General features: G+C 40.1%; 1 protein-coding gene across 1 annotated transcript in view; it reads left to right on the forward strand.

Annotated features, from left to right (window-relative positions):
• Positions 1-11,784, forward strand: part of CDC40 (cell division cycle 40) — a 53,497-nt gene extending 41,713 nt beyond the window's left edge. Inside the window, exons 11-15 of the mRNA XM_074948234.1 lie at positions 1,701-1,816; positions 2,117-2,250; positions 6,957-7,033; positions 8,542-8,686; positions 9,979-11,784. Coding sequence (XP_074804335.1) covers positions 1,701-1,816; positions 2,117-2,250; positions 6,957-7,033; positions 8,542-8,686; positions 9,979-10,156 — 650 coding nt within the window. The 3' untranslated portion in view covers positions 10,157-11,784. The remainder of the gene's footprint in view (positions 1-1,700; positions 1,817-2,116; positions 2,251-6,956; positions 7,034-8,541; positions 8,687-9,978) is intronic.
• The last annotated feature ends 2,081 nt before the right edge of the window (positions 11,785-13,865 follow it).

Here is a 13,865-nt window from a genome sequence, read left to right on the forward strand (position 1 = left end):
TGACATCTTGTTTATACTATTGATGCTTCCACTGTTGCCACCACCAATGGATCAGTCCTGGTCAATTCTATTCTTAGGGTAGTATCTGAGTACCTTCCAATAATGCATTAAGCAACATGACTAACACCTATCATGTGGTTGTTCTCTCCCCAAGGGAGAGGTTTGTGCAGTAGAGGGTTTTGTTCTGGGATTTTTTTATTCTCTCTCTCTCTCTCTCTGCTGTATGTTAGAGAAGGCAAGGTCAAAGAAATGCATCTTGAATTAAGAGCGGAAGGTGGTGAGGTTTTTGATGTTCCTTGGGGATGTCATTCCATAGTCCTGAGCTAGCCCTTGGAGAAAGTTCTGTCTCCCACACAAATGAGTTTTACCCTTCTTATAGAATTATATTCTTGCCAGAGGAGCATAGTTGTCAACCACAGTCTTCAGTTGATCTTTTAGATACCTTGGGTCCAGGCCATTGAGTGCTCTGAAAATAAGGACTGAGAACTTAAACTGGATTCAGTATTCTATGGGAAGCCAGCGTAGGGAGCGGAGGACAGGCTTGGGGTATTTGCAGTAGCTTGTGTTTCTGAGAAGACGTGCTTCAGCATTCTATACTGGTTGGAGTTTCCTTATACTGGGCATGAAGCCGTCAGTGCTTTTGTATTTCTGTAGTCCGTCCAAAAGGTGATGAAGGCAAGAGGCCAAGTCATCATTTGCCAGGATGGGGTGGAGTCTCCTAACCAACCAGAGATGATAAAAAACATTATTCAAAGATGCGGCTGTGTGAGTACTTAGCATCAGTGAGGAGTCCAGGAGTGCTCCTTAACTATGAACTCAATTGACCAATTGTGGATGTGAACCTTCAACCAAAGGAAAATATACTTTGGCTGCAAACTCCTCAAAATGTTTTCTTCTCACTGTCACCATAGCTTCTGCCTTGCTTGAGTTCAGCTTCAACCAGCTGATCTTGTCCAAGCATTGGGCCTTGCTGGTTGTGGTGGTGGTGGTGGCAGTGAAGGAATAGGGTAGGTAAAGCTGTGTGTCTTCTGCATATTGCTGGCACTTTGAGTTTATATTGTCTGACCAGTTCACCTAGTGGTTCTATGTAGACGTTGAAAAGGACCGGTGAGAGAATTGTTCCTTGTGAAACTCTATAAGTGATGGGTCTAGTATTGGAGGTGATAATGAGTCACCAGGTCCGTGATGACTCATAGTGGGGTGCTGATGTCTTTTAGGAGGCTTTGGAATTTGGTGGCATCCATGAGTATTCATGGTTGAATCAGGATCATTGGTCTGTCTTGTTGCCTGGCAGTTGGAGGTTTCTGACTACTGTCTTAATAAGGTGATGGGTCTGTCCAAGACAGTGGCTGGGTTGTGATGTCCTCAGTATTGATATCTAGGCTAAAGATCAGGTCCAGGGTGTGACCAGCTGCCTCGGTTGAACCAGGTAGCAATGGTGGGAAACTTTATGGGGGCAGGGAGGAGGGAAGATCTCTAATATAAACAAGATCCAAGTCATCTCCAGAATAATTCCCAATCTCTGATCCTTTCAGGGAGTTGAAAGCCTATGTTTTTGTTTTCTCCGGATCTAAACTAAGTAAAACATCTCTAGGTACAAAGATGGATAAATTATGGTAGCTTATTACTGTGAGCATTTATAAAACTATGCTTGAGAAACTTTTGAACTGATCTAATTTGAATGGCTTGTCTGTTTACAGGGCAATGTGTTTCAAGGTTCACAAACAGGAAGGTTCCATACTGTGTCAAATTCAATCCTGATGAAGATAAACAAAATCTTTTTGTGGCAGGAATGTCAGATAAAAAAATTGTACAGGTAAGACTCAGAACTTAATTAAATGTTTCCTGATCTCATTATTTTGTAAAGTAAAGTTTTTGTACCTGACATTTAAATTTAGCTGCTGAATAACTGCAATGCCTTTATTATATTTCAAAATCATAGACTTTTTCTTTCCTTTTTTAACAGTATTTTTGAATGAACACTCCCTCAAAGGCTGTTGCTGGAGTGCTTGCTCTCTGACCTGAAAGTCTGACTAAATATCAGAAGCTTTATAGTTTCAAGTTCAGGAATGTATTAGAACCTAAGTGGCTCTGACGCTGGCTGTTTAATTTGCAGTGGGATGTTCGAAGTGGGGAGATTGTGCAGGAGTACGATAGGCATTTGGGAGCTGTCAACACCATTGTGTTTGTGGATGAGAATAGACGGTTTGTGAGTACATCTGATGACAAGAGTTTAAGAGTCTGGGAATGGTAAGTTTCAAACCTCACAAAGTTTGATTTCACATTAGTACAGAGCAAACTGGGAAATAGTTAACAATTTTTAAGTCAAATCAATGCAATTACTTTGAAGTTTTGGTGCAGTAACTTCTGGCTAGCCAAACAAAAAGTTAAATTAATTTAACTTCCACAAATCCATTTCTATTATTCTCTACAGTAGTTGAAATATTTAAAAAGAAGCAGTGCCAGAAAAAAATCAGTGATGTTCCTGCTGCTAGTTTCTAGTCTATTTTACAGTGCTGTTGACCAATTGTAAATACTCCACACCAAACCCGTATGTTCTGCATTCCACAGGCTAGTCTGAGAGCCAGTTCTTAAAGTATTTGTTCAGTCAAATGAAACATCCTTTCCTGAAACTAGATGTAAGACCATTAATTGTATTTTTAAAATCCCTTTCAAGTAAAGATTTTTAAAATGTCTAACACTTAACTCTTTTTACTGGCTTACAATTCTCCTGTGTTGCAGTACTTATTATCTGAGGGCTTCTTTTTAAAAACCTGTGAAATTTCATTAATTCTATCCAAAAGCAAAGCAGAGAATTTCATAGTTTACAGCGGACTTCATTGGTATGAATGCGCAAGAGCATTCAGGTCACATTTATTCAACATACTGTACTAGCCCAAAATGAAACCAAATATCTTGTTAGATTGATTTTTATCTAAACCAAACATAGCACCTGCAGTAATATAAAAATTGTTGCTGGAAATTTTTTCTAGGATAGTCAGTCATATGGTATGGGGTTTTAATCGGTGAAATGATTTGCTGCTTACTCCTGTATAACACACTCTAGGTGAATACCAATCAAATTATTTTAACTTTACTTATAAAGTAAAAGTGGTGCCATGGGCTGTGTTATGTGGAAACAGTGGGCATAGCCATATCAGCTTGTGGCAGACAACATTCGGTTAATGGTTTCTCTCATCTGCTATCCCATAGGGGGTGTAGCAGCACTGAAATTGCATGTATAAAGAATTGCCTGTGTGATGCTACTTTAGAGTACCGTAAAGATAACTAATAAGTCAAATCGTTTAATAGTTTCATTCTGCTTTTCAGTCATAGTGGTTGGTTTTTTTTTTTTTTTTTTTTTTTTTTTTTGGAGTTGCATGGAGAAGCACAGTAAAAACACTGACAAAAATTATAGTGGCAGTATGGTGTATAAAATTCCATCCAAGAAAAGACTCATTTAGAAATATTATTTGAACTGCTCTTCAGTTCTAATGTGAGTTGGGAGAGAGGTGTTCTGTTCAGTTCCTGAAACTTAGAAAAAGCCTTTGGTGATTAAAGAAAATGATTCATTCTGGCCTTTTCATCGAATCCAGCTGGCTATCTTTAGGATCTACAGTAGTTGTACATTGCCCTTTGTGGATGGAGGAATCTAGGTCACAGCAGTGCTCAACTGATGTCCATATTGTACCACATAGTTACTGCCTGTTCTTATTTAAAAAAAAAAAAAAAGTGTGAAAGGTATATTGAAATTCATTTTAAGCTTGTGCTAGCTCTACTGCCACATGCTGTTATGTGATGATCTCTGTTCAGTACTCTGGATTTCGCTCCCTGGCTAGCAGTTTGGGAGCTATGTGAAGGCAGTGCACTTGGCCACACAGGTGAGAAGAAGTGCCCAGATCATTCTCCGACTCAGTGGGTGTTTTGACTGGTTCTGGAAGGAGCTTTGTCTGAAATTCCTCATCTGGAAGGACTGTCGATCTGACCGAGTGCTGGTGGTTAGCTCCAAGCAGCTTCAGTGAACCCCTTAAGGAGTAGGAAAAGTCCTTGGGTACAATTAATTTTAACAGGGATTTCTTCTGTTTGGTTTGTGGAGCCGTGTCTCTCTTGCACAGAACTGCTGCCTCTTGGGACTGGATGCTCTTGTTTCTTGTGGTTCCTGACAATGGATAAGATAAACAGCTACAGGGTGGAATGTGACCTTCCCTTTCCTCCTTCCCACCACAAAGAATCTAGTCGCAGAACATCACAGCCTGATTGTCCCAAATGTAGATATCCTCAGATTATTTTAGAAGTCACAGGGATAGTGTTGTCTCATTCAGATATTATGAAATATAGATTAGATCATATTCCATCATTCAAATTTTGCTTAAGAGACTGATTAAAGCTAATATAGAGCGCTTTTCCCACTCTGCTCATTCATCGCTGTGGACTGTTGTACAGAACATTTAATGAAATATGCTTATCTGTCTGTAGGCAAATTTCACAGATTTCAGGCTCCAAATTAACGGCATTTGCATTAAAACTAAATGAACATGTTCAGCACTGCAGCTTTTGGAGCTTGAAGAATTTCATATGTCAAGTTGTCACCCATAGTGCTGTGAATAAATCCCTCTTTTCTGTTACTTTTATAACAGGCATTTTATATGGCTCGGTTAATTGATTATTTCACTTCTTGATAGGTTTAAATGTACAAATATCTTTCTTTACTTTACATTAATAATAAGCCTGAAGATTTTGATTTTAACAAGAACCAGAAAAAGCTTTACAAGTAAATATGACCTGTACATGAAATTAAATGTAGCTTTTAAGAGCAAGTTTTTAATTGCTTTTGTAGTGTTCTTAATTGTGTAGAGGAATGTTTAGGGTGTTTTGTAATCAAACCTCAGTTGGTAAGCATTTTCACTTGGCCAGCATTGGCAGTGGTCTGACATGTCAGACTTTGCTGGGAACAACTTTCCCATGATGATTGAATCTCCATTTCACGGATGTTATGCTGTGTACAGATTCTGCTTTCATGTTTACTGGATTGCAGTGTCCTGCCTTTGTGGAACTGCAACAGTAAGAATATAGAACAATAAATGTTTTTCAGATAACAAACTATATTTGCTCAGTGGAATCTGAACTGGGATATTCTGAAGTTTGCTTTCCTGCTTTCTACTTATTGCATCCATATGGCAGTGATATTAAAGTTGAGGTGGTTGCTGTATTCTAAACCCCTTGGTGTGTGAAAATGCAGAATTTTATTCTCACTCCTTAGTATTTTCATGGTGCTACTCAGGGAAATGGCGAAATGGTTTGGGCTGCTGTGCCATCATTATACTGATGACACTCAGCTCAAAATTTTCCTACCTCCAAGTCACTAGTGAACCAGTGCCCCACAGTGGTATCTAATGCTGGTTTAATTCTCTGCTAGGATGACGAGGCTAATGCAATCCCTAGGCTTCAGATGATCTCCCTGGAGTGGTCTGTCTTTCCATAGTTCCCAAGCTCTCCCATAAGCAAATTGAAGTCTTTTAAGAGCTTTTATGTCTCAGGCAGTTCCAAACACTTTTTCCCTTTCCCTTTCAAGAGACCCTAACTTTTATTTCCTGCTAGGTTTGGTCAGGAGGAAAGAGATCACAGTGGAGCACTCTAATGTTTGCCAGTGAAGGTTAGACACTTTCACCACCTATAACTGTCAGCTCATAAAACAACGTTTTGAGGAAAATGTACCAGGTCTCACAGTTTAGAGTTTCCAGTGAGAACAGCCATTGAGGGTAAATTGGTTTTTAGGTCAGCCAACCATGGGAGCAGTTTTTGGTGACCTTTAAGAAACTGATTTTGTCTGTCTTCTTATTTCACAATTTGGCTTGAAACAAGTATGAAACTTAAATGTCTTTTATTCTGCCTAATAGTTTAGGGCAGCATATCCTGCAGCAGTCCTGACTACATCTGGTACATATTAACAGAAAGCAGAGCTGCCTGGAATAAATTCCAACAGATGAGCCCTGCATTAATTTGTGAAGAGAGAAGACAGCAAAACCCACATTACATTTCAAGTCCTTCTAACTAGAATTAAATGCAGGAAGTGTATTTTCCCTAATGTGGCCTTATTTTTTAACCTTTACAGGTTACATAAGAGTTCTTCCTAGCTGGAGTGAAGACTCTTTTTGGGGGAGGGAGCAGGTTGAGACATGCAAGCTATCATACTCTGCCTGTCTGTTGTAGGAATGGAGTAGTGTCTGGCACTGACTTTCAGTGCCTTTACCCCACAGCCTCCCTCAAGTGTGACTGAAAACTGGTTTTGTAATTAGTGTAGACACGGCTATTGTGGGGGGAATCTATACTTTTATACATCAGTGGCTCTCAACCAGAGGTCCGGGGGCCCCTGGGGGGCCGTGAGCAGGTTTCAGGGGGGCCGCCGAGCAGGACCAGCATTAGACTTACTGGGGCCAAGGATAGAAAGCTGAAGCCCTGCCACATGGGGCTGAAGCCCAGGGCTCTGAGCCGCACCACTCTGGGCTGAAGCCGAAGCCTGAGCAATGTAGCTTCACAGGGGCCCCTGTGGCATGAGGCTCCAGGCAGCTGCCCTGATTGCTACCCCCTAACGCCAGCCCTGGCTTTTATATGCAGAAAACCAGTTATTGTGGCACAGGTGGGCCATGGAGTTTTTATAGCATGTTGCGGGGACCTCAGAGAGAGAGAAGGGTTGAGAACCTCTGGCCTACATCCATCTCCAAAACATATTCACAACTGGAGGTATTAAACAAGGCTAGTTTTCTTTTGTTGATAGCACCACAGTAAGAGTTCACTGGGAGGTAATTTTTAATATCTTTGAACTCCGTTTTAGACATTTTTCATCCGGACACCACCTCCCATTCTGTGTTTCACAGTGGTTGATTAAATCAGCTGACATTAGGTAGCCCTTTGAAACATTTCCAGTACTTCATCCATTCACATTTCTTCCTTTGCAGGGATATTCCTGTCGATTTCAAGTACATCGCAGAGCCAAGTATGCACTCGATGCCTGCCGTCACCTTGTCTCCAAATGGTAAATTAACACTTTACTTGGGCCTTGTCTACACAGGAAAGTTTCACCAGTTATACCAGTATCAGACCTCCCATATGGATATCTGTTTCATTTTGGGGGTTAGCTTAAATTCCTTTCCAGATGACATAAGCTAAACCAGAAAAAGATACTCTTATACCAGAGTAAGAGTAATCCAACAGGGTGAGTTATATTGATATAACTATATCAGTTTAAATTAACACCTTGGGTTATACCAAAAAATATTCCCAAGTGGACAAGGTCTTAGTTTACTTTCTCTGTAGTGAGAGGCCCAAGTTAGTTTTTTTTTTATGAACTCTGTCAGTTTAAAATTTCTCTCTTTCTGCAAGTGGTAGAAGGAGCAAACAAAGCTAGAAGGGAATAAAAAAGCCTAAAAGGCAGCAGAAGAGAAGAATAGTGTCTCCATGACATGTCTACTCTTTTTTTCCTGGGACCCTTGAGAAAGTCTTTCAAAGTCACTGTGAGGTCACTGCTCAGAGTAGAGGGAATATGTCCAGCAGAAAAGGAGCAGCTGTTCTCTTCAGCATGTCCCCTCGCCCACCTGGAAGCATCTGCATTTGCATTGGATTTCCAGACAGAAGTTAGTGCACTGCCCTCTCCTCCCTACCCACCACCAAAACAGGAAGAAGTGTGGATACGTGATTGGTTAGGAGAGAATCCCTTCTTTTTTCCTTCCAGACACTTCTCCTGTTGAACTGTGAAACTAAAAAAAAAAAAAAAAAAAAAAGATGGTTTGAAAATTAGATATTTAGGAATTATTTACATGATTAAAATCCTTCAACACATTTTAGACCTGCTTTACACTGAAGTAAAATTTCTCTTTTAAAAAAAAAAACCACTCGTAACTTTGTTCCACAATTTAAAATGAGTAATTAATGAGATGATGTGCATCTTGTGAACTTGTCTCCTGGTTTCAATTATTTGATTGACCAGTTAGGATATGTGGAAGGGGTCACCAGTACCGAAGTTTGAGAATCACTGGTGTAGTGTGATTATAACAGAGAAAGTTACTATAGGCAATTGAGTATACATGCAGGGACATACTTCCAAACTATCTCCAGTATTAATTGTAATAGGCAGAAGTTGTCATCCCAATGACAGTTTTCCGTGGGTATGACTGATAACTGTACCTCGTGTCACAAATGGCTTAGAAAGAATTGCTTACAGAATTAGAAGTTTTCTGTTTTTGTATGATTAAATTTGTGTCTGCAACACTAGAAATCTTTCAACACAAGTGATGTGAGCCAAGTCTGTACCTCTTTTCTTTGAACGAACACTGCTAATACACCATTCTAGGGTCTAGCTCTCAGCTCCACAGTACACGGTAGAAGCCGTGCATATTATTTAACTAAATGCTTTATTAACACAGAATATTGTTGAAACCAAAACTGACAGTGAAAATTCTAGGAATCTTTGTCAGATTTGTTTCAGCTGCGGTAGTCCGATTCAAAATAAGACTGACATCTGCCTGAACTTTGTTGCACGTACAGGAAAATGGCTGGCTTGTCAATCAATGGATAATCAGATTTTGATTTTTGGAGCTCAGAACAGATTCAGATTAAACAAAAAGAAAATCTTCAAGGGTCACATGGTGGCAGGTTATGCTTGTCAAGTTGATTTTTCACCTGACATGAGGTAAGTTCTATGAAAACTAACTTCTGTCTTAAAGTTGGCACGAGAACCTGCTGAATTTGTTTTTGAAACCCTTTGTAACATACTGATGTGCTGCTGTCCTTTTAACCCAACATTGCAGAAAACTCTGTGGCCACACAGCAGAAGTTAAAAGGGGAATTTGCCCTTTGCCATTTGTCAACTTCAATGGATTCAGTACTAACATTTTAACCCAGTAGTATATGAAATGACCATTTAGTTGGAGTACTCACAATGAACACTTTCGTCTAAATTCTCCATTCTACAAAGGCTGTTTTGTGTTGCTATGACCTTAAACCAGCCAGAAGCCTTCCCTAGGTAGGAGGAGTCTCAACTATAAGAGGCAGCTAAACTGCCTCCCACACCAGCCACAACCCCCACTCCACACTGCCTCAAAGTGAAAGTGAGAGGAGGAAGCATATGGAGGAGGGCAGACTGGGGCTATAAGGGGGCTTATCAGACCTGAGCTCCACTACACCTGATCCTCTGCTGGTGTAGGGGACTTTATAGCACCAGCAGCATTGAGCAGGATAATTCCTGTTCTAACTTGCAACTGGAGCTAGGTAGCCATGAACCAGGGAGCAGTAACTGGCTTCATACACACAGGTCTGCAGTAGAGTCACAAGAAGCCTTCCTGCACACACATACCTTGGGTTCAAACTTAAAGCAAAATGGAATCTAGATTGAAGCCTGGTTCTTATACTTTGCCTAATGAAGTTGTAGAGCTAATTCCTATCTGCAGCTTTACTAGAGATGTCACATCGGTGTCATTTTAAAACCGTTATTCCCATTTAACTTCCTGTAGTTAACAAAGCAAGTATATGCATGATTAGCATAATGCCCTGCAAAAGTGTTTTTAAAAAATCCCTTAAAATTTGAAGAAAAATCTCTGCAAATTATGGTTTTTTCCTGGAATTTTCTGTTATCCTCTCAGTAGGTTCTATTACTCAAGCAACATAACGCATGGTATAATCACATTTACCTCACAGATGATGTGATGAATCACTGCATAGCAAGAGCTCAGGCTCTTTAGAACACATCATGCATGTTAATTCTTTGGAATTCCTAATGTCTGTTGAAACAGACTCTCTTGAATGGAAAGCTTATTGGATTACTAAACTTTTTCCATTCCCCAGTACAAAATTATCCTGAATCTGTTTTTTGCATTAATTTAAAACATTATTTTAATGTATGCTTTATAATAATCTTCCAAAAAATGGAAAATAATAAAAGTAGTTCTGAGAGTTTGTAATACAGCTTTTACTTTTTTAATACAGCTATGTGATATCAGGTGATGCAGATGGAAAACTTAACATCTGGGACTGGAAGACGACAAAACTCTACAGTAGGTTAAAAGCACATGACAAAGTTTGTATAGGCGCAGTCTGGCATCCACATGAAACATCCAAGGTCATCACCTGTGGCTGGGATGGTCTTATTAAATTGTGGGACTGAAGGGGGTACTGCAAGGAGCTAATTTTTTATAAGACTTTTTTGTGAACATCTGAGATTGTTAAACATGAACTCTGCTGAGGATGGTTTGATTTGAACTTCCAGCTATTTTTGGGTTCTTCACTATTAAAGTACACTGTGCACTCTTGGAAATGGGAAATCTCCCAGGCAGAAGACTCAGCTGAAAGGCTACTGTTCTAAGTATGACTTCAAGGTTTGTGAGACGCTGAGAACAGTCATGTGAAGTGGCCAGAAACAAATATTAATTTGATAAGTTATTTTCTGTTTGATACACTTTTTCAGAATAAAACAATATTTTCTAGTTTGTGATTCTGGATGTCACACAGTATATGGTGTAGAAGTAGAAAACCAGCAGTTTTGTTGTGTTCTGTAACTGCACCGCTCAGAAGAAAAGACTCTTTAATGTCTACTGCAGTAGATACTGAAGATGCATCCATTAATAGACTTTTTGGCAGTATTCTGTGGCACCCAAGTTTCTTCGATTTATTAGGGTACACAATCAATGACTAAGATTTATTGATCCATAACAGAAACAGAGCTGATCAAAGGCTTTAGCATACATACCAATGAACAAATGGAGTGTAACCTGCAGACGGTGTTCCCTAAACCCTCCATCTGCATTCTTATATTTGTATCTTGACTTAAACATTTACATGATACTGATCATGGAGGTTCCTCTACGTAACCTCGTTTATTTGAAAGTTCTTTATAATAAAAAAAAAAATCCCCCCCTCCCCAAAACCCCCCAGATAAGTTCCATATGTTAATTATCATGCTTTACTGGGGCATATTTCAAAGAGAACCACATTCCCTATCCCTTAATCATATTCTTTGTACCGCGTGCACTTTAGTACAGTAACTAGTAACTTAACGTCCTCCCGCTTAACCTTGTTTCAAAGTTACGTCACTGCTCAATTAGGGAACATGCTCGTTTAAAGTTGCGCAATGCTCCCTTATAACATCGTTTGGCTGCCTGCTCTGTATGCTGCATGTAAGATTTTGTGGAAGAGCAGTGACTTTACAAGGGAGCACTGCACAAGTTCCTCTTCGCCGCCGCCTCCTCCCTCCCAGCGCTTCCCCCACCGCCAAACGGCTGCTTGGCGGCGCTTAGGACTTTCTGGGAGGGAGGGGGAGCAGAGGGGAAACACTGCATCTCCACTCCTTCTCTCCCCCCCCCCCAAGACTTTCTGGGGGCGAGGAAGAAACGGGGATGCAGCATGCTCCGGAGAGGAGGTGGAGTGGGGACGGGAAGAGGTGGGCCTGGAGCATCCCCCAGCAAAGTTGGCGCCTGTTCCTCTCCGGGTAAGCTGCCACTGCTGCAAAGGGGCTTCCTAGTGTCCTTGCCTGCAGCGGGCTGTGCCTGTGTGGGGTAAGCCAGGGGCACTTCCCAACCACAGTACAGTACTGTACAGTATATAATGCCTTTTGTCTGCCCCCCAAAAATTTCCTTGGAACCTAACCCCCCGCATTTACATTAAAGCTTATGGGAAAATTGGATTTATTTAACATCGTTTCACTTAAAGTTGCATTCTTCAGGAACATAACTACAATGTTAAGTGAGGCGTTACCGTACTCACTGTTCTGGTATTAGATGCATCAGATTGTTTCCATGCTAAGCTACTGTATATACATCACAATTTGTTGTTGTTTTTTTTTTTAAGAACTTATTTTTAATAAATCTTTTGTATAAAAGTCTGGTTTAGTTTAGTCCTTGCTTCTAACATATCCAAGTTGAATATTCATTATCCTTTCAGTTTGGGGTTTGGCATTTCCTAACTCCCAGTGGTGGCAAGGTACAAATGAACTATTTTCCTTGCTTGGATGATACTAAAACAATATGTTGATTATTTTGCAAAGCAAATGAGGCAGAAAAGTCTTTCTAAATTCTTATACCACACTCAGTACCATATTATCTGACAATGAATGAATAATGGAAATAAGGTGAAAGGACAACAAACTGGTCAGCCTTCAAGCCACATTGAATAACTATTGAATTAACATTATAAAATTGTTGGAGATCAAACCATTGTTGTTTGATCATTCAGTTACTGGGGATGTCTTAGGAAGATTAGGCATGTTGGACAAGATAAGCCACTAAAGGCCCTTTCCAACTCATACATCTAACTCGAAAGCCAGACATTTGAGTGAAGGTGAAATTTGTTCAAAAATAAATTTGAAAGTCTGGAAACTCAGTTTAGATTCCACACACACACTCTTCTCAGCCTTCATACCCAACTACAGTGTACACCGTCCATTTGACATCGGCACCTCTGGATATTTACAATACATGTACTTTGGTGACTTGTCATGGGTGGCACAGATGAGGATGGGTCTGTTTTGGGAGAAAGTGGTGGTACCAGTAGCTATATGGACAGGCCTCAGACTATGCAAGTACAAACTTAGAACTCTGTACAAGAGCAATAGAAATTTGGTGGTGAATGTTTGGAGGTTATATGTGCTGCAGGTGGAAACATGAAAATGTTGGCATCCATTGACTATAGGGGGAGTGGGTAAGGACAGGTTACAGTTTTTGAGGTAAGATGAGATGTACTCATCTCCTACTGAAGATGAGCTCTCAGGCTAGGCAGGTGGCTCTGATGTAGACAGTAAAATTGAAACATTCTTAAGTAGAAAATGGACAGCAATAAGAGTTCAGGAATATAGAGAATGTGCGTCCCGCAGCCGACCTTAACTTTAAAAGCCAAGGCAGGCCAGATATAACATTCCATAAGAATTTTTGAAAAAGTAACATTGTTAATGTATCCTAATTAAATTCTTGTCTGGGATTTTCCTTGTTGTTTAGAAAGCACTTAAAATCATTGATACACAAAATCTAACTGTACAGTATATTTACTTGAACTGTTTCGCTGTATAGATATGTAAGAACCTCTTGTTCAGTCAGAAGATTCACCCACCACTTACGCACACCACTAGTGCAGAAATGTTCCAGTGGAGCTACTAAACTCTGATAGGCCATTTTCCGTTTATGGACAAGATAAATAAACTTTTGTGAGTAACATGCAGATCTTACATGCTCCACTGGAGTTGGTGAATTAAATGTCTGCAACAAAAAGACTTCTGTAAAAACCTGCGTCAGAACTCAACTAGAACCTGCCTTCTAGATCAGATCCTCTGTCTCCATCTGTTGTTGCTCACTGAGTTAATCCTTTGTGAAATTTTTAAAGCCTGCATGGGAACCCACAGAGGCTTTTAATTTGTAATATTTTTCTCCCCATCAATGTTATAAACATTTATGGACTCCAAAAGCAAAGGCTAGCCTTGTGATAGAGGCTTTGCCAGTTGAAACAGTAGAATTATGCCTTAATAGTTATACCAGTATAACTCTGTGTGTTTCCAAAGGAACATGAGTGCATTTTTAAGTGTCTTCATGGTGAGCTAGCCTTGTGATAGCAATGGAGATAGAGTTAGGACAATTCAGGGGCCTGTAGGCTGAAGTTGCGGGGGGGCATGGGACTGGTGTGGGTTTTTTGGGGGGAGGTGGGAATTGAGACCCATAACTAGAAAACAGCATGCTTCAGATTTTCCCAATAAATTCTCCATTAGTATAAGCCTAAGCATGCAAAATTTTCAAGCTGAAAGCAGTTCTTTTGTGAAGGGTGGAGTCAAGTCTCAATATTGGTTTGAATTAATATTTACAACTTGGCCTATGGAGTTGCTTTGACAGCTTCAT

Source organism: Natator depressus, chromosome 3, assembly GCF_965152275.1.
Source record: "Natator depressus isolate rNatDep1 chromosome 3, rNatDep2.hap1, whole genome shotgun sequence".
Taxonomy (NCBI): domain Eukaryota; kingdom Metazoa; phylum Chordata; order Testudines; family Cheloniidae; genus Natator; species Natator depressus.